At 40.5% G+C, this 26546-nt stretch overlaps 1 protein-coding gene across 1 annotated transcript; it reads left to right on the top strand.

The window, feature by feature from the left end:
- The first annotated feature begins 408 nt into the window (after positions 1 to 408).
- USP12 (ubiquitin specific peptidase 12) lies at positions 409 to 22339 on the top strand. The gene is made up of 9 exons (XM_028726381.2): positions 409 to 826; positions 9124 to 9204; positions 11192 to 11405; positions 12010 to 12239; positions 14575 to 14651; positions 15279 to 15362; positions 18427 to 18624; positions 19038 to 19116; positions 20446 to 22339. The coding sequence occupies exons 1-9, from the start codon at positions 779 to 781 to the stop codon at positions 20545 to 20547; spliced, it is 1113 nt and encodes a 370-aa protein (XP_028582214.1). The 5' UTR covers positions 409 to 778; the 3' UTR covers positions 20548 to 22339.
- Positions 22340 to 26546: the final 4207 nt, after the last annotated feature.

Raw genomic sequence — 26546 nt, 5'->3', positions numbered from 1 at the left:
ATAAACTTACTGTATAACCTTCGAAGCTTGCATAATCTTAGAAGGGGTGTGGCAGCTGGAGCGGGGTGGGGAGCATGGCTGCAACTATCTCATTACGCTACGGTTGCTCCCGCTGCAGAAACACTTAACATACCTACTACTACCCGCTCTGGTTTCGTGCTGCTCGCAGGAGCCTAAAACACACAACGCATCACCTGCGCGCGTGTATGAGAGAGAAAGACGCGTATTAACCACGAACAGCAAGAGCGGGGAGGAAACACCCCAAAATAAAAACTATTGGATGTCTAGCGCTAGGACCTCGGGGAGCCACGGAGAGGCAGCCGGCGTGCTCTCGCGCTGATCAGGGAAAGCGGATTGGCTGCGCTCTTGGGGGCCCGCGAGACTACGGCGCTACGGTTCCGGGTAGCAAGCCGTAGTAGGGGCAGCGGGGCTCGTGCGGGCGGAAGAGGCTGCGCGGCGGCGGCGCGCGGAGAAGGGCGGTTGGTTGAGTGCCGAGGGCAAGGCGAGCGGACGCAGCGCGTGCCCTCCGTCATCCTCACCCCCCCCCCCCGCCCACCGTCGTCTGTCTCGGCGGTTGGAACTGCTTACGGGCCGTTTCGTCAGGCGGGCGGAGCTCTCGGGGAGGCCGGAGGGGGGCGGAGGCATCCCGCTCTCCCTCAGCCGTTGCTTGGGGGCGGCGCCCGGGTCTTCTTTTTTTTCCTTCCCCTCCTCCTCCTCCGGTGGGAAACTCCCCCGGCTCGCCTCGACGTGTGATTGGGTGGAAGATGGCGCTGCGCGGATGGAAATCCTAATGACAGTCTCCAAATTCGCCTCCATCTGTACCATGGTGAGGAGCGGGCGGAGGGGTGGGCGCTGCTATCTCCCCTTCCGCCCATGTTCGGCTGCCCTGTGTGATGATGGCGGCGGCGGTGGCGGCGGTGTGAGGAGTCCCCCAGGGGAGAGGGAGCGCCTCGAGCTGGGCTCCGAAGGGGCCTGAGGGCGTGTGCCGAGAGGGGACGGGAGGCCCCCGGGTGCACCTCCCTGCCTGGAGGGGCGGCGGCGGCGGGAGGCTATTTCCGCTCGGGAACACGTTTTCTGCCCGGGGTGAGGCCCACCCTGGATTAGGGTGGCTGGCGCTTTGGGGCAAACCTTAAAGCAGAAGCGTGCGGGGGTTGGGCTGCTGGATCCTGACCTGGAGGCGGTAACAGGAACGATGAGTGAGCTGGACGAGTGAGCCCCTTAAAACGAAAAAGGTGTGGAAATCAGTGGGCGGGCAAAGATTTTGGAGGTGGGCCTCAAGGTAGCACTGTATAGGGAGGAGTGTTGGCACAGCAGGTTATGAGTAGCTCCTATGAAGGCAGTAAATTATTATATATATACACACACACACACACACACACACACACACCCCGCCCTCCCCAGCCAAGGCCGGGCTCAGGGCGGCTAACAAGCAATAATAAAAACAAATTGAATGAATACAACTTAAAAACATAGAGCTTCAAGTGAGGAGGGTGCTTTTCCTCATGCAAATTAAAGCACTCTGGTGTGGTAACTGGTGTGTTGCACCAAAAGCGAGGTATCCTGTGTTTTTAAAAGGCTAACACCTTGTGGCATAAGCTCTCCTGGGCTAAGAGCTTGCTTCATCCGGCAGGTTGAGTGTCCTGCCTCTCACCATCTTCATTTGAATATTCAGCTTCCTCTTCCTAGGCTTGCTTTCCACATAGGTTTCATTTCCTTATGCTTTAATTACTTGGGAAAGCAGGACAGGATCAAAACCGCTGTTAATCAGCTTTAGAGGGCACAACATTGATGTCAACACTGGCATACTTTGACGTGTGGCTCATTTAAGTAGCTATGAAAGAGAGTAGCAAATGAGGCTTTCAAATACAGACAGCCGCTTGAGTAAATTAAAAAGCCCCCTCAAGGAGGACATTCTTCTTGGCACATGTGGATTTTTGTTCATAATCTGTTAAGTGTGCTGACTGGACTTTTCTCACCTTAAAATCCTTAACTGCTTACTTTAAGAGTGGGGAAACTTGATACTATTTCCCCTTTGACATAGAAGCCTTTTAGAAGGTAGGAGCAAAGCAAATAGGAAATCTCTTGCCAAAAGATATGTCACCATTCTGCAGAAGACTGCAAATGCTGCCTTATCTGGGCCCAGTTGGTTTGTAGCAGTTATCAGCCTCAGCCCCACAGGTCTGTGAGAATCATAGTATTGGAGTTTGCATTGAAGTGGCTAGTGACGTCTTTCTTTCTTTCTTTTCTTTCTTTCCTTTGAACAGGCTGGCCCCTGTCCTCCCAAGGGTTTTGTTGTGGCTCCCCTGGACCTGAGTAATTTGGCAACTAATTTTTTTAAAAAAACAACTCTGCTAAAGTGCTGTAATGTTCCCACTATATTGCTTTCGGATGTCCCCCAAAGTGGACATTTCTGCCTGAACTTAAATGCACAGAGGTGTTTATGGCAAGAAAGCCTCAGAGTTTTGGAAACAAGAAAGTTAACTTCGTCCTGTTTCCTGAGCCCTAAGACTTTCTTGCAATGGGAAGGAGAATAGGCACATTTACAAAGTAAGAAGACTTCTGAATCAATTTTTACTCCTCAGCACAGTGATGGAATAGAAGCAGAAATACTGTGACCCCCCCCCGCCACTTGTCTGCCTGCCTGTCTGAATGTGTGTATGTCTGGCTGTGTGTTTGTGTGTATATATGGTAAGTGTTTGTGTGTGTGCATGCTCATGCATTTATTGACCATGCCACTCTGACAACTTCCATTCTTGATATGTAGATCTCAGATGGGTGGCCAGCCCTCAATGCAGCCCTCCTGCTGAAAAAAGTAGCCTGTAGGATGTAGTCTCTGCTTTAAAGACTACAGTACATCCTTCCTTTCCCCCAATCTCAAATTACTTCCTTCTCCCCTTTATCCAAGTTTTCATATTTTGTGGTGTTTTCCACAAAGCCCTTGTTCTTTCTCTTACTTTGCATACCTATCTCTCTCCTTTTCTTTTTTTTGTCTTTAGCCATCACCTCTTCCTGTAGTTGACACGCCTACATGTCAGCAGGGGGATCTTTTTAATCTCCTGTGTTGTTATTCCTCAGTAGATGCCCATGTGCCTTAGCAAGATGGGCTCTACAAGAATACATAGGCATAGATGCCTTTTGACTGCTTTATTCAGCCCCACCCCCATACATACAATGTGATGCCATTATACTGTGCTCAGTCTTTACTGGAAAAGAAGAAACGTGAGACAAACGATATGTGCATTTGCTGCTTTTTTCTCATGGAAGTTGAGTATCTAGTGATTGTGGGTCAGGGGATACAAGCACATATCCTTCCAAGACAAAAAAAATGCTCAAAAGGCATTGGAATGAGAATTTGTGAGATTCTTTCATAACATAAGGGAAAAAATATTTTGAAAGTAAAGGAAGAGGGACAGCGTAAACATGTATACTTACCAGTGGGTGCTGAACTGATGAAAGGCTCGTAATGTGAGAGTTAAACTTGCAGTAAAGTATTTATGGACTAAGCAGAGCTGTGAACCTAATAAAATGGAATTTTGAACCACTCTGATGTATCACCACAATACATTTATAGTTATTTTCCGTCTCTTATCTTTTGTCACGGTATCTGTTTTCAGAGTTCTGATATGCAAGTTAGTGCTAGGCACTAGCTGCGCATTTATTTATTTAAACTTATAGCCTGCCCTTCAGCATATAGTCTTTGGTTGGGTTACAAAAATTTCACAGTTAAAAACAAAACACACAATCATTAAAATCATAAAACTGCAACAACAAAACCAACCAATAATAAAATTAGTAGAACAGGAGTGTAGAGCAACAGTGTTTTAATGCTTTAGTAGGATGAAATACTGATTAAGACATTATCAAAATGTATAATTATTTAATTGCATTGCCACAAAATTCATTGGGATAGTTCTAATACTGACTCTATGGGTTGTTAGTAGCAAGTGAGTAGTTCACTGTTGTCAGCATTATTCTGACACAATATTTGCTGCCATCATATTTTATTTTTTTGTTTGGAACAGCATCTATCCTGAATCTGCTTGTTGACATTTCTGACAACTGTACAGTGCTGCAGATTTCTAGACTGAATGTCGTATCTTTATATACTATTATATACTTATAATAGGGATGCAGGTGGCGCTGTGGGTTAAACCACAGAGCCTAGGGCTTGCCGATCAGAAGGTTGGCGGTTCGAATCCCCACGACGGGGTGAGCTCCCGTTGCTCGGTCCCAGCTCCTGCCAACCTAGCAGTTCGAAAGCACGTCAAAGTGCAAGTAGATAAATAGGTACCACTCTGGCGGGAAGGTAAACGGCATTTCTGTGCACTGCTCTGGTTCACCAGAAGCGGCTTAATCATGCTGGCCACATGACCCGGAAGCTGTATGCCGGCTCCCTCGGCCAATAAAGCTAGATGAGCGCCGCAACCCCAGAGTCGTCTGCGACTGGACCTAACGGTCAGGGGTCCCTTTACCTTTACCTATATACTTATTAAAGCATTTCAGAGCAACATTGCAACTTAAGAGATGAACTACAGTAATGTGACAATAAAAAAAAGCAGTATGAAAAAAACACATGTAAATAAAGTTTTCATCTAGCACTGAAAAGAGAATAAAGATGGTGCCCCACAACCCTCTTTGAGAAGGCAGCTCCACAAATCAGGTTCTGCCACAAGGGTATACAAATACTGGTGGATAGCAAAAGTGTTTTAAAAATCTGATTTTAAATGTTGCTGGTTTTAGATAATGAATATTAAAATGCTTCTAGATTTCTGTTTTTGTATGCTGCTGTGACAACCCTTGGTCATGAGGTAAATGCAATGGATAGTAGATTTGCAGTGAATACATTGGACAATGACAGATAGCTCTACTCTGTTCTCACTTAAATTGATTCTTGACATTCTTCTTTTCAAAGCCCAGCTACATATTATGTTAAATGCATAGATTTGCATAGGTTTTCATGGTTTGCCCTTTTTTTAAGAGGAGCTAAGTGAGGAGATCTAGATCAGGTCTGTGGCAGGGCTGCTTCACTCCTAATACAACACTGTAGTTTAGCCTTTGCCCTGTGTGCTAATAAGAGGCATACTAAGCAAGTATGTATGGCTGATTAAGCATCCTGGTAGGAAAAGGCACTGAATCTGATTACCCAGACCAGAGGTTATGCAAGTTTGCTCTCCACTGTGAGAATAGTTCAATCTTTGTATGAGAACAATAAGGTTCTTTGACTTCTGAGATTGGTTCGAAACATGGAACTTTAAAGTTTTTGTATGTGATCTGGTAGTGTTCATATATTATTAAATAATGCTGCCAGGTTGTGTTGAAGAAAGCAATTCAATCACATGTAATAATAATAATAATAATAATAATAATAATAATAATAATAATAATATATTATTTATATCCCTCCCATCGGGCTGGGTTTCCCCATCCACTCTGGGTGGCTTTCAACAGAATATTAAAATACAATAGTCTATTAAACATTAAAAGCTTCTTCTAAAAGTCTGGTACAGTAGTTGTTTTTCTCTTTGACATCTGGTGGGAGGGCGTTCCACAGGGCGGGTACCACTACTGAGAAGGCCCCTCCTGGTTCCCTGTAACTTGGCTTCTCGCAGCGAGGGAACTGCCAGAAGGCTGTCAGCACTGGACCTCAGTGTCCGGGCAGTACAGTGGTGGAGACGCGCCTTCAGGTATACTGGACCTAGGCTGTTTAGGGTTTTAAAGGTCAGCACCAATACTTTGAATTGTGCTCGGAAATGTACTGGGAGCCAGTGTAGGTCTTTCAAGACCGGTGTTATGTGGTCTCGGCGGCTGCTCCCAGTCACCAGTTTAGCTGCCGCATTCTGGATTAGTTGTAGTTTCCAGGTAGCCCCACATAGAGCGCATTGCAGTAGTCCAAGCGAGAGATAACTAGAGCATGCACCACTCTGGCGAGACAGTCCACGGGCAGATAGGGTCTCAGCCTGCGTACCAGATGGAGCTGATAAACAGCTGCCCTGGACACAGAATTGACCTGCACCTCCATGGACAGCTGTGAGTCCAGAATGACTCCTGTCCCTCAAAAAGAGTACTTCTGTCTTGTCAGGGTTCAACCTCAGTCTGTTAGCCACCATCCAGCCTCCAACCGCGTCCAGGCACTCACACAGGACCTTCACCGCCTTCACTGGTTCTGATTTGAAAGAGAGGTAGAGCTGGGTATCAAGTGTGAATTCTTCAATACTTAATGTACCTATCCAACCTTCCTTTCCAAAATGAATTAATTACAAGTGGATAAGAAAGCACAACACAGCAGCCAATATTGAGATACATCATCAGATACATCATCAGAGAAAACAAACCCATCCTAGAGCCAGAAGGAGTGTAAAGGAAATGAGGCCAAATGAACCTAACCATTTCCCCTATAAATATCTCTAAAACCTAGGGATAGAATCAACGGCCTGGTGAAGGGTGACCTAATCTTCATAATCAAGCTCAGCCCATTGCTGCATGCCAAAGAGAGAGTATGAAATGGACTGACTCAGCCATTAAAATTGTAAAAACTCAGGAAAAAAGAATAATCATACCCCCCGCCCCCGGAAACCTTCCTGTCAAATCTACCAATAACATTAAGTGGGATAGCAGTAAAGACTAGCACTCAGATTCTCCTCTGGCTTCAGTGGCTTGATATAATCATTGATTGCCATTAAGTCTGAAGTTGACAAACTAAGCTTAGTACTAATCAGGAAGTAGGTTTGTAAGCTGGGAAGCTCCCCATGTGTGCAAGGGAAGTGCAATCTTAAAAGGGGTATAATGGTGAACACACTGTTGAAAAACCAATTATCTGTACAAACGCTAATAGGTTTTTTATATTTTCAAGCTGCTTTGAACCAAAAATTGGCTCCCAAAGTAGCTAGAAGATAATACGAAGTGTTACTGTGAGAGGGGGTTCTCAGCTGGGTAATAGATTTCCATTTTGTTTTTCTTCTGTCAGTATCCTAGCAACTCAGACCACCCCAGGGAAACAAACCACCCAATCATATTAAATTCACCATCCCTTGACATCCCTTGCTGAATGCAACAGGTTTAAACAGTACCATCAGGCAAGGTGTCACACTGTAGATTGAGTAGTTTTATGTTCACGACATAATACATTTTCTGTTTTACTGATCTTCTTCTTCTGTATACTTTGACATTGTGATTATGCACTTAATTATGAAGCCTGCCATGTGCTTTGTTGAAAAAGTATATTTTAAATAGGGCAACTTGTACAAAGTTCATTCATCAATTAGAGTCTCCCTGCAAGTCTCCTCAAAAGACAACCAATGTCACTTTAGTCAACCATTGGTAAAGGTTCAAGCAGAATTGTGATCTCTGAACTCTTTGTATTTTTAAACCAGTGACTTCATAAAAGATTTCAATGTGAAAGGTTGGATCCATAATTGCAAAACTGTTTATCCATCCTACAGAGGAGCACCCATTCATTTTAAAAAGAAAATATTGGCAGTAAGGTCATCAATAGGAATTGAATCACATTCTTGTGTTGCTACTTCCTCCGTCATGACTATATTTAAATATTTAAGTAAATTTAAGTATATTAATTTCAGTTATACATAAAAATGGAAGGAGGTTAGTACTGGGATGTTATCCTGATAGTTAATGTCAGAAATGATGGGTGTGCAAATTAATGCTACTTAGTCCTTTACCATAAAATTTAACCTGGAGTCCTATACAAATGTAAGAAAGAGCAGCATTAAACATACCAGGGCTTCTGAATAGCCATGCCGAAGGTTTTTGCTTATACTTGAGTATGTTTAACTAATCCAAGAAGTCCTTGTAAGTGCTGGACTATATTCACAAATTTGTCAAGACAGGCATAAGTCCGAGGAACAGATGCATGTTATCAAGTCAATGAGCAATGTAAAGATCAGCTAATTTTTGCATTCGTATAACTAACATGTGCAGGATCTTTATTTTTAAACATCACGATTCCAATAATGTGCTACAACCTTCAAAAATGAGCATGGATGCCTTTAATTTTCAGCCCTTCTAGTTAAAACTGACTCTATAACGCTTTAGTGTGGAGTAGAATTGTGAGGATTCCCTCCATACATTTAATAATGTGTCAGGCTTCCGCAGCCATGAGCACATTGGCTTCTTCCCTCCCATATTGATCTCTCAAAATATAATGATCCTTCAGAGCTCCTTAAACATGCTGGACAGCAGCTAGCTTCAGCTAACCAAGAACTAATAACTTAGATAAATAAATAGTAAAGGCATGCTTTTACTATTTACTATAGTAAAGGCAAATAGTAAAGGCATAACCATTTTAATTTCAGAGTGTAGTTACTGGCCTGGGTCACTTAAGCAAAACTCTGGAGCAGCTGGGGAACTGCTAGCATGTTACCCGGTAAACTAGTTTGGCTTCTCTGCCTTCCTTCTATCCTAATAACAGCAGGCCGCACTGTTATATTACGTTTTATGGCTTAATGATAATGTGCCTGCCATCGCAGGTTTGCATTTCTAGTATAATTTCTGACCTTTAGCTCTCTTTGTGTGAGAGAAAGAGGGGGAGTAAGTAGGTTGCCATAAGTGAAAAATGACATGGGAGCTGCTGCTAAAACCATTGGTGGTTTAATCTATTTGAAAGTGTTCTGTGTTTTTTTTTAAACCCAGGCATCTGGTTAAATTGGAAATTTTAATTTTTGTCATTGTAGTCTCGCTTGTTTGTCTTATGACAGATTTGTTAATACATTGTTTGTCAGACCTGTTTGTATGATTTGTAATTTTGGTATATTGTTTTTCTCTGTTTTTATTACTTTGTTCCCAATTCTGAGATTGAAAATAATGAAGAGCAGGCTATAAATACTGTAAACAAATTAAAAACAACAGCAACTATGTGTTGTGTGAAGAAGTAACAAACAGAAGTACTGTTTGTTAGCGTTACAAACTAGTATATCAGTTGTCAGCTCAACATGCACAGCCATACTGTTGTATGTACAGAGAAACTTGCATCGCGGGTTGTATTCTTGTTTTGGGCATCCTTCTTTAGTTGTTCTTAAGCAAACTCTTTGCCTAATTTGCCTGCATGGGTAAACTGTGCCATAGAACAGGTCATGGTAATTACTGGTGTGTGTTTTCCCCTCCCTCTAGGGCGCTAATGCCTCGGCCTTGGAGAAAGAAATTGGTCCGGAACAGTTTCCAGTCAATGAGCATTATTTTGGTTTAGTAAATGTAAGTTGCAGATATTACTTGTTTTGAAAGAAAGTGAATGTATATGAAAGAAGTTGCTTGCCTGTGCCTTAGGACTACACAAATTCTGGGCATAAAGAAATTATAAAAGCTCTCTAGTAATTGATTACAGTGGTACCTCGGGTTAAGAACTTAATTCATTCTGGAGGTCCGTTCTTAACCTGAAACTGTTCTTAACCTGAGGTACCACTTTAGCCAATGGGGCCTCCTCCTGCTGCTGCAACACTGCCATGTGATTTCTGTTCTCATCCTGAGGTAAAGTTCTTAACCCGTGTTACTACTTCCGAGTTAGTGGAGTCTGTAACCTGAAGTGCCTGTAACCTGAAGCGCCTGTAAGCTGAGGTACCACTGTAAACGTGTTTTTTATTTGAGTGGAAAAATATATTCAATCTTTATTCAGACTTAAGTTCAGAATCTAAACTAAGTGCAAGACCAGTGTTTTAAACTGTTCTGGAGAATCCTGGGATTCCTAGGAAGCCTGGCAGGGGTTACTCAATGAGAAGGTGAGTGAAAGTGAGGAAGAGTCCCTGAAAGACAGCTTGCCCATCTCTGGTAGTTTTCTTTTTTTGCAGTGTACATACAGCCTCAGGAGAGGTATATCCTAGGTCTCTCATTGTTCATGAGAGCCAGTTGTGACGCTAGCCAATGCCTGCCATATGTGCCAGCCTGAGTGTCCACTCAGAATATGCAGAGAACTATATGCAGTGTGCTGGGTGTCCGTGGTACATTGGAGTTAAAGTTAAGAGGATTTGTTGAAGCTGGAAACAATGGCATTAGGATATCTTTAAACTAAAAATTAAAAGCAGCCAACAAACAAAACTCCCATCTTAATTGGACTGAAACCTTGTATTCTTATGTTTGTAGTTGATGCATTAGATCAAAAGGACAATCATATAAAATTCATTGCAGTTGTTTAATTGACTGGGAGTTGGACCCGTTTAAAAGATGCCTCAAACAGCTGGTAGACTGTATGGCTTTCAAAACTTAAAATAGTGATATATGGGTTCTCTGTTCCCTGCCCCATTAAAAAAAACACAACTCCATGTTTCTGCGGTGATCTTGGTGCATATAACGCTGCGGACCCTCACACATTTCTCTTTCTAGCAATAATTCCCTTGTCTTAGTGATCTTAATAGTGATTCATGGTTACTTCTGCACCAACTCTAACCTGGTTTGACCCTAATCAGAACTCCCAGCTAAGCCAAAATTTGAAGTGAAACATTGGTGTAGTTGTAATGATAGTACCGTAGGTAAGCCTGACAAGGGAGAAGAGGGAACTTGCTCTGAAGAGGGGGAAGAGGAAGTACATGAGCCTATGGCTCATTCTCAGTCATGTAACATTACTAAACAGAGCTATCAGCCTCTTGATAAGGAACGTGTACTGTGAACTTCGAATTTTACAGCATTAACAGTGCATACATTTTATAAAATGGAGAATACAAGATAGAGAGTTATACTCAAATGTAACTTCCCGGGAGTGGAACAGTTTCTATGAGTGGAATTGGGCTCCCCCTTCCTCTCCACCCCCTGTAGTCTCCCTCATGACCCTCACATTTTCTCTGGAAATTTGGGGGACCCTCCAAAACAGATCTGAGGCAGAGAAAAGGCAGCCCCATTGCTCAGTTAGACTATTATTTGACATCGGATATTACCCAGAGTTTTTCTGGTGAATTTTCAAAACAATAACATTTACTAATGCTGCATAGATTTCCATTGTAGAAAGAAAACCCATTGGTTGTCAGATATTTCTAAAAATAAAATATGTGCAACAGAGAAGCCAGATGGCAGTAAAAGGTGCATACTTTGCTGACTGTTAAATCTGCCACTAGTTAATGGATAAGTTATACTTCAGTCTCCAAAAAACAGTAAGAGACACTTTTGCTAAGATACACTTTTGTTTCACACCACTCTCTTTGTAAACAGTCTTCCTTTTCAGGGAGAACTAATAGATCATTTCTTTGTGTTCTAGTTTGGAAATACATGCTACTGCAATTCAGTTCTTCAGGCACTTTATTTTTGTCGTCCATTTCGGGAGAAAGTCTTGGCATACAAAAGTCAGCCCAGAAAAAAGGAAAGTCTTCTCACTTGCTTAGCTGATCTTTTCCACAGCATAGCCACCCAGAAGAAAAAAGTTGGAGTAATACCTCCAAAAAAGTTCATAACAAGACTTCGGAAAGAGAATGGTAATGCTTTATTTTGCTGTTATGACACGTTTACCTTTATCAGTTCTACTGAATCAGAAAAAGGGTGTTGTCTCTCTGTTGTTCATTCTTGTTCTTCTAATTTGGACTGACACTCAGAAACTGAACTTATGGTTCCCCACCCCGCCCTGGTGATAGTTAAAGTACTATATTATCCCTATTATCCCTATTAAATGGGAGCATAACCCTGTATTTTGCCACACTTGCAATAAATATTTTATTTTAAAGGTTTAAATGTCACCCTGTATTGAGGTGGTTTACAATCACATAATATCACTAAGATGCACAGAAAAATTCCAGTAAAATTTAAAATTTGATGGCCATATCATTTACACTTACTTTGCCTCTTTTTATTAGAATATGCTGGAACAGCCATAACATATATCCTAAAGACAATAATGTTTCTTAAACAGTATTTTTAAACTATTAAAATCCTCAGACTGATGGCCAGTATGTGTACTAGTGGAGAGTGGAGTTTGTTTATTGCAAAACTCTTTTGCATAATATTGGAAGGTGGTCTGTCTATAGATATAACTTACTTGCTTTTTGTTCAACCGGCTTATATCCTAGTAAATTTCTTTTGCAGAGCTTTTTGACAACTATATGCAGCAAGATGCGCATGAGTTCTTGAACTATTTGCTAAATACAGTTGCTGATATTTTGCAAGAGGAGAGTAAACAAGAAAAGCAAAATGGTCGTTTACCGAATGGCAGCATTGACAGTGAAAATAACAACAGTCCACCAGACCCAACGTGGGTTCATGAAATTTTTCAGGGAACGTTAACAAATGAAACCAGATGTCTTACTTGTGAAACGGTAGGTATTTCTATAGATTACTTTGATTTCATTTATTGTGCAAATGTGTTTTTTGTATCCTTGTTTCTATATCAATCAATCAAATCTTTATTATGGTCACAGACCAGCATAAGTAGGGTGGGGAACAATCATTTAAAATCTGTAAAACGTTTTGGAAAGCTAAAATTATTAAAACAGAAGGTATATATAAAAGACTATAAGAATCTAAACGAGGCTAAAAGACTCTAAAAGAAGGGTTAGGAGCATTCTCGCTTCTCAGCCTTTTGGCTAAGATAAAATGTAGTTGTTTCTGTAGTGTATCACAACTCTTTTGACTGTATTTAGATAATCATATCTCAGCTTATTAAGCAGTAATATGAATGAGGCTTTTGCCTCTGTTCCGCACACAGCCCTTTCACTCCTTCCTTCACAGTGTGAGCAAACAAAGTGAGGAACCTTTAATTAGAGTTTCCCACATTATCCAAACCAGGAAACTGGTTTACTGGTGTTAGATTTCAGTTGTGTGAGGATTTGAGCACAGAGAAAAATGAAGCTGCTTATTTTGAAGTCTATCTTGATGAAAGTTAACCATTTAATAGCAGCTATTAAAATTAACACTTGTTCACGTTTCCTTTCATGATGGAGTAGTCCTAGAATTTCTCTCTAATTCTGCAAACAAGAATGAGTGCCTCCAATTTTTGCAAAAGAATTGCATGGAAAATATGTAGGATTTCTATGTACCAAAGATCAGGACAGAAAAACATTTACAACAAGCATCTTCCTGCCATATGTGTTTAAAAGTTGCTTCAAGGAGATGGGGAAATTATTTACAAAGAAATCTTGCATTTCATGTTAACACTCAAGTTTTGCTAGAGTTCTCAGAGTTTTTGTTCCTTGAAATTAAAGAACTACCATCCCTCATGCGGGCAACCGGTAGTCAAAATAGCTATTTACCTGCAACTCAGCCCCTTATCATAAATGATAGGATAGACAACTTACGTAATTTGAAGTTCAGAGGTATATGTCAAAATGTGGAACATAAAAGGCCTAATCTAAAAGTGAGAATGCATAGCACTTTCTTTTAAAATTGGTCACCATTATTTTAAAAGAAGGAGAGTTTTCTGTACACAGGACTCCAACCTCAATATTTCTTTTATCCTTGCATTGCAGTATTCAGAGCACTGCAGCAATTTGTGAGGGTCCTGACTTTCTAATATAAAAAAATTCTAGTGCTGTTATGCATGTCTTGCGTGAAAGCACAATTGAATATGGAACTTCAAAGAGAATCTTATGTAGCTTTTAATACAGACAATCTGAAGTATATTTTTCAATGAGAGGTTTGCATCATTAATGAATGAATTATCAAAGACTTAGCTGGTATGTGTCTGCTTTTATATCAATTGTGCTCATTGACACTCCACCACTGGCATTCTGTCCCCTAACCTCCCTAGCCTACCCAAAATGGCTGTTACATAGTATCCCCCTGGGTAGGATGCCACATAGCAAGTTTTACCCAGTGCTTCTTAACTTCAAGAAAATTTAGTACTCTAATTTTTTTGTACGATTCAAAACAAACATCTAGCAGAGTTTTTGTACTTAAAAAAGAAGTAGTAGCAGCAATAGATTTAGATACATCATGACTTTGATTCAGGTCTGCTATTGGGAATGCAAAGGCTGATGGAATCCACTTTTCAGTAACAAGGGTCAGAAAAGGAAAGCAGCTGTGAATTTACAGTCCAATATTCATATGTTTATTGTACCAAGAACAATTAATACTATGTAAATTTATCTGCAGATGTTGTCCCAGTCAGAGCCAAGGCATCATGATCCCATTTCCATTTGTATCACTTGCTCTTTTGTCAGTATTTACACATGGGGTATTACAGAACAGAAACTAATATCTATACTGTTAAAACTATATTCATAAGAGACAAATTATATTCCCAATTCATCAACTCGTTTGCTTTTATCTTGCTCACTGGAGAGCATACAGAGTTCAGCAGGTTTCCAAACCAAGTTCTGACAAGTGTTGCCTTAGGCATTTGTCAGTGTATTCTATTCTATCTTTCATAAAGCTTCTGTATCTGCTGTAAGAAAAACAAAAAGCAAACAAAAAAATGAAAGTGGGGGAAAAAAGCATTTTTTCTGGTCTGCATACTGGTAAATAGAAGAAAATGGTAAACCCATCTTACTAATGTGCTTGTATGGCCTGTTAAATGATAATTCATCTTGAAAAACCCCTATTAGATTTTTATCACCATTTGATTTATAGGTCACTTTGAGACCTGATTTCAAAATGTGCTTTGTGCAGGGAAATAATATTTTTTTTTTTTTGCACCCCTCCTCCAAATTGCAGATAAGCAGTAAAGATGAAGATTTTTTAGACCTTTCTGTTGATGTGGAGCAAAACACGTCTATCACTCACTGTTTAAGGTATGGAAGATATTCAAATTTTGGACTGTTTGTTTGTTTGTTTGATTTCTTACCCACCCTTCACCATAAAGTTCCAGGGAGGTTACAAGAATATAATATGCCCATATAAAATCAGCTGAAATGGTTACAGTTATAAAAATAAGTAATACTATTCCAGCCAGAGCACTATAAATTCAGTAAAAGAGGTGGGTCTCTCAAAACAACATGCTTTGACTGTCACAGGCCAGACTAAAGAGGTGCATCTTAAGCATATAACGAAAGCTATATGGCAAATATGCTAGATGCACCTCTGTAGGCAAGGGAGTCGCACAATTTCCTGGGCTGCCATTCCCACGTTTCTGTATTCATCCATACTATGCAAGTTAACAAGAGAGAAAGTTGGTAAAAATGTATCTTTTACTGCACCGACTTAGACTGCTACTAGGAATCTCAAGCCTTTCCCTTTCATGGAGCTCTTCACGCTCTCTATTAACCAAACTTGAACTACTAGATGTCATTATACCTGCTATGGCTTTCTTGTCCTTTGGGATTAGCATGTCAGTCGCTGCCAGCTTAAATTCAGTACGTTTAAGCAAGATGTTGAGAGTTGGTCTGTCTTTCACATTAATGCCTGTTCTTCTATTTTAGGGGATTCAGCAATACAGAAACCCTGTGCAGTGAATATAAATATTACTGTGAAGAGTGTCGCAGTAAACAGGAAGCACACAAAAGGTACCATAAGCATATATTGTAGGTTTCACAGTTGTTAGCAAGCTATCCAAACATTTCTCCTTACGTTGTGTATTGAAAGTTTAATTTGGTTATAACACCAGTAAATGTTCTGTAGCAACCAAGATACTTGAGGTTCAGTGGGATTAATTTCCTAACTGCGTGATTTCTGCCTCTCACGTTTTCAGCCCCTAATATTTCAATATGATCTAAAAAGCTAATCCTAATTGTCTTCGCTGTCTTCCCACCTACCCCCTTCCCTTTTGTATTTCATCTGCAAATTTTATACACTTACACTGGCTCAAGCTCCAGATGTTACCATGGTACCAGTATTCAGACAAATACTATTTGGAGCAGCCAACCTTGAGTGGCTGGACAAAGCAATGTGAGATGTTATCAGGATATGATCCATCGTTGGAGATGGTGAGCACTGTATATTTTAAGAAGATTAAAAATCTTATCTTTAACCAGCTTTTTTTACAAAGATTCTGTGTGAGAAATGGGAATTGTTGGACGTCATGATAAGCTTTGGCATATGACGGGAATGGCCCACATCAGGCTTTCGTTTTTTGCACTCTTCCCCCCTCCTCCTTATTTCAGGAGTGAGAAACTCTTTCCCCGCCCTTCAAGGGCTGCATGCTGGCAATGGGAGAAGCCAGAGCCAAAAGGGGAAGGGCTTTTTCTCATCCTCAGAGCAGACTGCCAAAGGAGGAGGCTGCATGAAATTAGGCTGTGGGTGACAGGTTCTCCATCTCTGGCTTTTTGTTATATGTAATCTGAGCCTGACCAGCTGAAAAGGATCCATTTTTATATCCTTTTATAGGAGAACATAGGCTACTGTAAACATTTTGACATGAATTGTTCTGTTTCTAAAATTGTATATGTGGCTCATTTACCTATGTAACATTTTCATTTCTATATATGTTTCCATTATTTTCCTTGGAGTTTTGAATCTTCATGGTGACGTATGACTTAAGCTACAGTTTAGCCGAGTGATGATTAAAATTTCATAAAACTATTCTCGTCTATGCTTAAGTCATTAATTAAATTGATCGGTACTTTTGTGGAATTTCACTTGATGCTTCTGTAAGAGTTGAGTGTTTTTAGTTTTGATAAAAGGATGTCTCTCTGAAGGGTTGTCATGTGACAAGTAGACATCTTTGTTGCTCCAGAGGGCAGAACTAGAACCACTAGGTGGAAACTGCAGGGAAAGGGATTTTGGCTAAGCATTCAAAGAAGCTTCCTAGTGGCAAGAGCTATTATACAATAGAACAGACTTGCCTTGGAAAACGGGGGCTCTCCTTTGTTGGAGGTATCGTAACAGATACTGGGCAGCCACTTGTCAGGTATGTCACAGTTGCGTCCTGCACTACAGAGCCTGTCCTGAGTAGGGGATTTAGACTCAATGGCCTCCAATGTCTCTTCCAACTCTATGATTCTATGGGTCAGGAAACTATCAGTCCTTGAATATGTTCACTCAGCATTTTTTGTCTGCGGTAGCTGTAGTTCTACACCATGGAAGTGATAAATTTCTAGCTACTTGGGTCTACAACTGGTTTTCACCTTCACCTCATGGTGGGTCACACCAGTAGCACCATTGCTAGTTTTATTACACTTTTAAGAAAAAGAAAAAGAGGAGATAAAGCAGAAGGGAGGAAAGCAGAGGGATAAGACTATATGGTTTTTTTTAAAAGTAAAAGCAGATCTCACTTTGGAGGCTAGGGTTAAGACTGAGTTCGAAATCTAGAAATGTTATTACTTTTTACATTGTATCAATTTTTCCACAAGGGATGTGTTCACTAGATAAAATGAAGCAGTAAGGCCTTTGCTCTAGCCATCACTGTTTATCAGTAGGATCCAACAACTGTTAATAAGAACTATGGTTCCTAAAAGTTTAAATAAAATATTGGTGTTGGTATACTTGCAACACAGTCCTAATCATGTCTGCTCAGAACAATGTCCTATTGAATTTAGTGGGGGGTATTCCAAGGTAAGTAGGGTTGGAATTGCAGCCTTGTATATTTATTCAGTTCAGTTTTTAATTTAATGTCTATAAAATGTGGTATTCCATGTTTTAGACTAATTTTAAAGTAAAATTGTATGTAATAATTCGCATTACCTGTCCACCAACCTTCATTGTTCAAACCATTGCTGTTTTCATCTTGTTTGCTTTTAAGTGCATGGCTGTGCTTCAGGAAAGTAAAGCATGCATTTGCAAGCAGTGATGTACTACTGAAGTTTAATGATGCCTGATTTTCAGTGTGAAAAGTGGTTCGTTAAGGGGTGCAAAACGCTCTGACATGCTGCTCCTTAGTGAACATTTTAGAACTTTCTTAATTTTTGCATACCAACAAGGAATTGCAGAACGAGCATGTTGATGCCATTGTTAAAATGCACACCCCCCTGAAAATAATGCCGGGTGGATTGATGATGTCCATACTCATGTTATTCATTTGCACTGCATTGCTTTTTAAATGGGCTGCCCCAGATAGTCAGGTACTGTATAGAGGACTAGATTGTATAGGAGGTTGGCTCAGTATCAGGAATGTCTCCCCATTTCCACACGCACACCCCACTCGCAAACAATCTACATTATTTTGCAAAGATGTGAAAAATTGCCCCAAATGAGTGGAATGTTTTACAGGAGTAGAACATGCTCACAAAATGCTCACCCCTTTTGGCTCAGTGTTGGCACACAAATATTTTTAGTTCCTACTTCAGAAGCTCTGTTCCAAGTTCTCAAACTGCTTTCAGTCTTCTGTATATAATAGTTTGTGACTTGCTTGGTTTCAACCATGTTCCCTTCCCCACAAAATTGCTATGGCACCTTCCAAACATTGCTATGGGCTTTCGGCGGCACGCAGTTCTCAACAGCTAGCAAGTGGTAATTGCTGTGTGAAGGTATTTCTGTTTAACATATTTGTATACTTAAGTTGATTGATTTTAATAAGTCTACTGTGAGATATGACTTCATTGGCTACTGCCCACCACCAGAGAAAAGTAGGTTTTAAAATGCAGTTGAATCTTGGACATTTATGACCACACTAAAATAAATACTTTGTTTCAGGATGAAAGTGAAAAAGCTGCCTATGATCCTAGCTCTCCATCTGAAGAGATTTAAATACATGGATCAGCTACATCGATATACAAAACTCTCCTACAGGGTAGTGTTCCCCTTAGAGCTTCGGCTGTTTAATACATCAGGAGATGCCACTAATCCCGACAGAATGTATGATCTAGTGGCTGTGGTAGTCCACTGTGGAAGGTAAGAAAATACAATGTGACACATTACTGCTACTGATTTCCTGTGAAATAGCATTGTATCATTCTTTAAAATCATCAAAACAATAGGCCTTTGATGGACTCTATTAATTTATGTAGAGTTATGTGCCAGCGTTGTTGTTTCCTTCAAGTGTCATAGTTGAGTGTTGTTTTTATACAGTGATTAAATTAGCAAAAAAAGGGGGGGAGCACGTCTTGTTCTTCAGTTTTAGCTGCTTCTTTGGTTCTTGTTCTTTATGAAAAAGCAATATTTGAAGCTTGTTTTCATATAAATGTTGTGTTTAAAAGATAAAATAAGCAGAAGTAGTTGTCAGAATTCTTCAACATTTTCTTCTGAGGAAAAAATGATCTTAAAGTTGATGGTGACCACAATGTGAATTGCTTTCTTCTTCACAGTGGACCTAACAGAGGACACTATATTGCAATAGTGAAGAGTCATGATTTTTGGTTACTCTTTGATGATGACATTGTAGAGGTAAGAATGTCTGTAATTCTAGATTCTAAACGTTAGAGTAGTTATTCTGTGTCTGCTACTTACTTTTAGATTATCTCCAATACAATAGATTTTGCAAAGAAACTGTTAACTTGTTACCAATGCTAGTAGAACATGGTAACATTTCTAGTAAAGAGAGTATGCCTTTGCATATTATTTTTTTTGCAGTGTCTTTTTCAGTGTGTCTCCTTCTAGCAAGCAGCTACTGTCGTAATCTTAAAATGATAGCCAGTGGTGTTTATTAGCCAGAGGTATGAATGCAGTTTATGGAATGTATTTCCTGCCCCTGGCAGCCCCCTGCACACACCCCAAATCTGCTCAAGAGGGTTGAGGGGTATGTAGGCTGTTGCAGGAGAGTGGAAGGGGAAATCCTGTTGCATTAGCAGAAATGTGTTCCCAAAATGTTTGCTATTACCCTTAACTTCTATCTTTTTTCCTTTGTTATGAAGCATAAGAGTTTATGCTGTAATCTTGCCACCCCACCCACTGTTGTTGTTGGTTGGAGGAAGGGGACTGTCAGGAGTTCAGCCTACACTCGAGTAGGACCCTGGCAGAGACACATCCCCAACTGGCATGTTCCCTCCCTCCTGGTCGATTGTTCAGGAGCTTCAGGAGCTTTCTTCAGCCCGAACATCACAGTGACCGATGCCAACTGACACTGGCACACTTAGAGATCCGCAGAGTTTGCGCATCATGCGTGACAGACCTCAGCAACTCAGCATTTTGGCTAATCTACTTTATTTACATATAAACACACACAGAGCACTGCAACATGGCTCCCTCTCTCTCTAGCATCAGACAGCAAAGAGCAAAAGGACAAAGGACAATAGTCCCACTTCACGGAACACAGTAACACAAACATCCTGTTTCCATCACTTCCCACTCTGTGGAGTCAAAACATACACTGTCATGTGACAGACAAAAATCCCATGACTGCAATCATGGATCAGGAATTCTAAGATGCAGTCCTGTCTCCTCCCACCCTCACCTCCCACCAGCAAAGAGAAACATTGCTGATGAGGTTCTGCTGTGGTAGAGGCCCAAGCTGTTCCCAAACTGTTGTGAAGCTCTCACCAGTAGTTCTGCCATTGGCAGTAGCCAGTTGAAAACTCGGAAATGGGGTGGTCTTGGGGTGGGACACTGGAGGTTTTGAATTGACAAGGCTCCAGACCCTTGATTGTCCTTGAGATATGGCAGTGGCTCCAGCACTCTGATCTCTCCCAACCCCAATTAGAATTGCTGTAGCCATGCTAGATAAATTGGAGTGGGTTTTCTTCTTACAGAAATTATATCCTCCGCATTTCGTTTCAGAAAATAGATGCACAAGCGATTGAAGAATTCTACGGGTTGACATCGGACATCTCAAAAAACTCTGAGTCTGGTTATATCCTCTTCTATCAGTCTCGGGACTGAAATGGGTCTGTGGTGAAAATTGACTTCCTGTATCGCTGCTTTTCTGACATTTGTGGAAAGGAGAAAATAATAATTCCAGAGAGAGAGAGAGAGAAGGAAGGAAGGAATGCAGAGTCAAAAGAGTGGTAGCACAGTTTGCACAGAACAAAGCTAATGTTTCAGAGAGGCTTTCTTAAGCTCTTTATATCATGCTCATTTAATTTGCTCAGGTGTCATACTGAGAATGCTGATCCATGACAATTGCTCAGTGGGAACAGAGAGGCCAGCTGCTCTCATAAGAGCTAGCTATCGAGCAGCTGAAACTCTGCTAGAAGATTTTATCAAAAGTCCATTCAAGTCAGTGGTAATATTTTCACGATCTTCAGTACGCTTTGAATTTTGGCCAGTGTTGCACAGGAAATAAGTGTAACAGAAGCAATATTAATTTGACATACATTGTTTGTTTGTTGGTTTGTTTGTTTGTTTCTTATTAAAAGTGCAAATGATTCTCTGTTCATTTATACTCAGTTTCTGGGTTTATCGCACACCTAATTAGAGAGAGTTAGCCTAACAGTTGCCTTCCTGGCCAGAATAAATTAATAGAATTTGGTGTTAGCTAATAGAATCAAGAAGGCAAGTATGTTTTGCTTCTTTTAAGAAGCTTACATTACAGTAATATGTACCTCTATAATTGGTAACAGTTTGGGATTTTAAACTCCCTATGGGGAATAACTTGGTTTATAACTATAGTTTATTTTTATTTATGTATTACTGTAACTTCTAGAGGTTTTGTATTCTTCTCAATTCCAACATGTTTTGGAGCCTAGTTTTGTATATTAGCTTATATCAGATTTAAATATTTTATTTCATTGCTTATCTAAGATTTATCTCATATCTCAATAAGGATACATTCAAAGCCTGAAGTAACTGAGGAAGGTATAGGTTTTACTTCCTTCCATGAGGAACTGATGACTCTGGCTATGTATTTGACATGATTTATTTAAGGAGTTGGAAAAGGAACTTTCCTCTGACCTTGTAAAACAGCTTACTTGTTTTATCACAGTGAGAGACTAGAGCACCGTTGGTGTACTAGACTTTCTGTTCAAAGTCTTCTAAACAATTGGCTGCAAAGTAGGTCAGAGTTCCTCATGCTTAAGTCCCAGTAGAATCAGAGTGTGGGCTTAATTGTGACATTTAATTAAAATTTGAAAATAGTTTCAGAATATCTCAATCTTCAATCTGTGGCTACAGTGGATTTTAAAATCCCAGATGTATGTTGGATAAAATGACTCCTTACAATTCTGTGATGGTTCTATTCAGTAAAATTTATATAGTAATAAAGTAATAAAATTGTCTTTTGATATTTTGATTGGATCACGACAGCAACAGATGATAGGGAACTGATCTCTTCTGATGGAATTGAACTCTTCTAGTTAACATTTCCATGCATTATCATTGTTGTCTGATGGTGGCTGAATGTAACTTCTAGAAAGAAAGAAAGAAAGAAAGAAAGAAAGAAAGAAAGAAAGAAAGAAAGAGGCTGAGCACACATTCCCAATAAGAGCATTTATGCCTTGATAGAATGTGGTTTTTGTTTTGTTGGACATGTTAAAATGTAAAACTTTCCCCCCTTTTCTGCTGCTATAATTAATGCATATACTTTATCGGTATCATTTAGCTCAGGAAAACAACTTCATATAACTGAACAGATTTCTAACAGGGTCACCAAGTGGGCTACTTTATTTAACAAATGTGAAAATGTCATGTCAAATTGTAAAGATTCTTTTTATATAAAAACAAACGTTATAAAATTCTTGTTTTGGTCTGCACTCTTCTTCTTTTTTTAAAAATTAACTGCTACTTAGCTAAAACACCAGCATTTCAAAGATGACCATATTAAGTCTTCAATGAGAATACATAGTAGTTTTAAAAGTAGCAAATCTAAATTAAATATATGGCTTATGGTTCATAGCCATTGTGACTTTCCCATATGGTGATGTGGAGCTTGAATAATTTTGATATGGGATCTTTTGATAAAGAGAGGAGAGTGTATGTTGCTTTACATCAGCAATGTGTTTGGAGTTTTTTCAAACTAGGCTTTGCTTCTGGCTACTGTTTCTCAGATGCCAGAAATTCCAAGAATGGCTTAGGGTGGCATTCAGTTAAGTTTTACTTAGAGTAGGCCAACTGAAATTAGTGAACATGATTAAATTAGGTACATTAATTTCAGAATTTCAACACTGAGTAACACTGAGTTGAATACCACAGAGATTCATGCAAGGACTTGTACATATATCCAGTGATATATGTACTTTTTCTAAATTCATTTCCTTGTACACCTGGCTCCCTTTCATATCACAACTGTTTTGAAATTCCCCTTAACATCACCTTGAATCTGGGAAGGCTGAAAAATGCTGCTCAAAAGCAAGTCCAAAACCTCTTTGGGTCCATGAAAGTAGTTGCACATTTCTTTGAATTCTAGCCATGACATTTATCTTATTCCTGGCGCTGTTGAAAATATGAGGAGGTGGTTCTTTAAATATAAACAATTTGCTTGCATCACACTGCAGCTTAATTTGAGAAGCACTGAGAGCTTGAAATCGTCACTTGAAAAAAGGATAACAACCGTCCAAAGAGATAGGGAAGAAGTCTTCAGATATAAATTATGATTGGTATGCAGTTCGTATTTTGTGCAGGGGATTAGAATTTAACAGAAATAGTACATTGTCAGTGAGAAATTACGTATTATATACTTGATCTCTGATTTTAATTTTAAAGCTTGAAAACACTATTTTATTTTCTCTTAGCTTTCTCATGCATCTTCTTGCAGTGTCAAAAACATGGATAGAGTCATACAGTGTTTCATTCTAACTGATAAGTAGTACAAATGTTCCAAAAATTACAAAAGTAATGTGTTTATTGATTCATTAAGTTGGTGTTAGCAGTACAGAGTATTTTCCTAGGTAAGGGAAAGGTAAAGGACCCCTGGATGGTTAAGTCCAGTCAAAAGCGACTATGGGATGTAGCACTCATCTGGCTTTCAGGCTGAGGGAGCTGGTGTTTGTCCACAGACAGCTTTCCGGGTCTTGCGGCCAGCATGGTTACACCGCTTCCAGCGCAACAGAACACAATGTCGATGCCAGAGCCCACGGAAACGCCATTTACCTTCCCACCACAGCGGTACCTGTTTATCTACTTGCACTGGCATGCTTTCAAACTGCTAAGTTGGCAGGAGCTGGGACAGAGCAACGAGAGCTCACTCCGTCGTGGGGATTCGAACCATTGACCTTCTGATTGGCAAGCCCAAGAGGCTCAGTGGTTTAGACCACAGCTCTACATGTCCTCTTTAATCCTGATCTGAAGATTAATAGCTCTAGTATCAGAGTCAGCACACCTCTGATACTGATGAGAGACAGTGATATTCTGCTTGTGCACTTCCTTGAGGCATCTGGTTGGCTTCTGTGGAACAGAATTTTAGACTAAATGGGCCTTTACTCTGGTTCGGTGGGACTCTCTTTATATTCCTTTAAGGTAGAGAATTCTCTTAGGCTTCATTTAGATTGAGCATCCTGACTCTCCAGTGTTAGGGAGGCCAACTGTGGCAGCCCACCGACCCCTGACTGCAATGTATTTTTAAAAAATAAAAAAATACATTTTTAAATGCTGCTTACTGTTATGGCCTATTAAATGTGAACGATTAAAGTGGAGTATGGGCCTTGTCTGCTAATTGGAACGACGTTTCATGAACTTGGAATACTTTTTCTGCTGCATTTAGTAAGTATTCGCCTTCAAGAGTGAAATATTGAATCAGCCCAGCACATCAGCTTTGTGTGAAACTGCTATGTGTGATAAGGAGCCATTAGGTGGCCCCAATATCTCAGCAGTATACACTGTGCACTTAGCTGTTTATGTGAATATCTGAGCATAACTTTTAGGAGTTCTTTCCAGCCAGAGTATAGGCTTGTAGCATCATCCATTTATTTATTTATTTTTACAGAGAGAGAGATGTGGCTTGAAGTCAAGAAGAAGCGCTGATAATCACAGCGTATTCCCCAGTCCTAAATTAGATGCAAGTATGACCATAAACTTACCGCCAGCACATTTTAATGACTTTGGCTCAGCAGTGGCTGAATACTGGAAACGGTTTAACCTCTGTTTCTTGATATAAATATTACGCAATAATTTTATGTACCCATGATTTTATATACCAAAAATGTAAGATAGGAAGAGCTTAACCAAATTTGGTAGATGGTTAAAGCACAAGCTGGATTTCTGGAAGCTAATTAAGAGTGCATATATACATACTGATATCTTCCTAAAGGGACGCGGGTGGCGCTGTGGGTAAAGGCCTCAGCGCCTAGGGCTTGCCGATCGAAAGGTCGGCGGTTCGAATCCCTGCGGCGGGGTGCGCTCCCGTTGTTCGGTCCCAGCACCTGCCAACCTAGCAGTTCGAAAGCACCCCCGGGTGCAAGTAGATAAATAGGGACCGCTTACCAGCGGGAAGGTAAACGGCGTTTCTGTGTGCGGCTCTGGTGCGCTAGATGCAGCTTGTCACGCTGGCCACGTGACCCGGAAGTGTCTGGACAGCGCTGGCCCCCGGCCTCTTGAGTGAGATGGGCGCACAACCCCAGAGTCTGTCAAGACTGGCCTGTACGGGCAGGGGTACCTTTACCTTTATCTTCCTAAATCAAAAGCAAATTACCCAACTGGAAGATCTGTTTGAATCTGGCACACTGTTATATAGGTTTAGTGTTGTGTTATGTAAACCTGTATGAAAAGAAGCTGTTTTGAAACTTGTAGTTTTTGAAAATGCGACACTTGAGAATTTGAAGTTCATGTCCCACCTTTTGATTCCTAACCCCTGAGAGACACCATTGTAACACATAGGTGTGGTGGAGCATGGGCTTGTATGGGATCATTTGCATCTTCAGTCTTGCATTTGAGGGAAAGAGCACCTTTAGTATGCCCCTTGCTACAGCTGGATGCAAATTAAAAGTCCAGCCATGCTAGTAGCAGTGGGCAGGGGTGTGGCAAAACTTCTTGTGACACTTTCAAGTGAAAAAAATATATTGTGGCATAAGCTTTTGAGAGACAGGCCCCGTATTGTCAAATGTTTGAAGTGGTCACCTATGTGAGTAGATTATTACAGAGAGATCTACGAGTGTAAGCATGCTTAAATTCCCCTTTCCCTGAGTACTTCCTAAATTTGCTCTGGAGGGTTGTGGGGATGAAGTCGTATTCTGACATTAACATCCCGGATACATTGGTAAATTCATTTCATGGCTTGGCTTTAATTTGAACCGGGGCTCTACTTCTTCACATACTTGGAATGCCAACAAAGTGTGAGATTATTGTTTTGGCAAAGTAATTCTGAGTATATGCAAAGTGCATCCCCCTCACCAATAAGTAACCCTGGTGTGGCTAACCTATTGCCCTCAAAATCATGTTGAACTCTCAGCTCCCATCAGCCAGCATGTCTGATGGTCCAGAATGATGGGAGTTTGAGTCTAACAAGATCTGGAAGATCACAGATTCCCCATCACTTCTCTAGTCAAAGAGTGTTATTTCTAGGCAGGCTTAAGGCCTCTCACGTTCAACTGAAAAGTTTCCTACCCCTGTTGTAGTCCATCAAAATTTGCAAGGGGAAGTACATTTTAACCTGAAGGCACCAGGGAGGCAAGCGTTCCACACAATAGAGAACCACCACTGAAAACCCCTGGTCATCATTCTTCATGCTTCCCTTGAAGGAGGGACTCATAGGAAGACCTCAAAGCTAGTCACTAAATCAGCATCTGCTTGTAGGAAAATTGACCTTGGTCCATCTGTCACCTCTGAAGCCATTGATACTTGGCTTGTCTTCCTTTAAAAAAAATAATAAATCTTATTGGTTCCCCATTTTCCCCAACCTAACATGAAAGAGGGTTATGATATATGAAGAAATGATACATACTACTGACAAAACTACATAAACCACAAAACCCACAATTGTTTCTACTTGCACAATGAAACAATGGCTCAAA

Source organism: Podarcis muralis, chromosome 4, assembly GCF_964188315.1.
Source record: "Podarcis muralis chromosome 4, rPodMur119.hap1.1, whole genome shotgun sequence".
Lineage (NCBI taxonomy): Eukaryota > Metazoa > Chordata > Lepidosauria > Squamata > Lacertidae > Podarcis > Podarcis muralis.
Note: the sequence above shows the minus strand (reverse complement) of the source record. Positions and strands in the feature narration are given on the sequence as shown.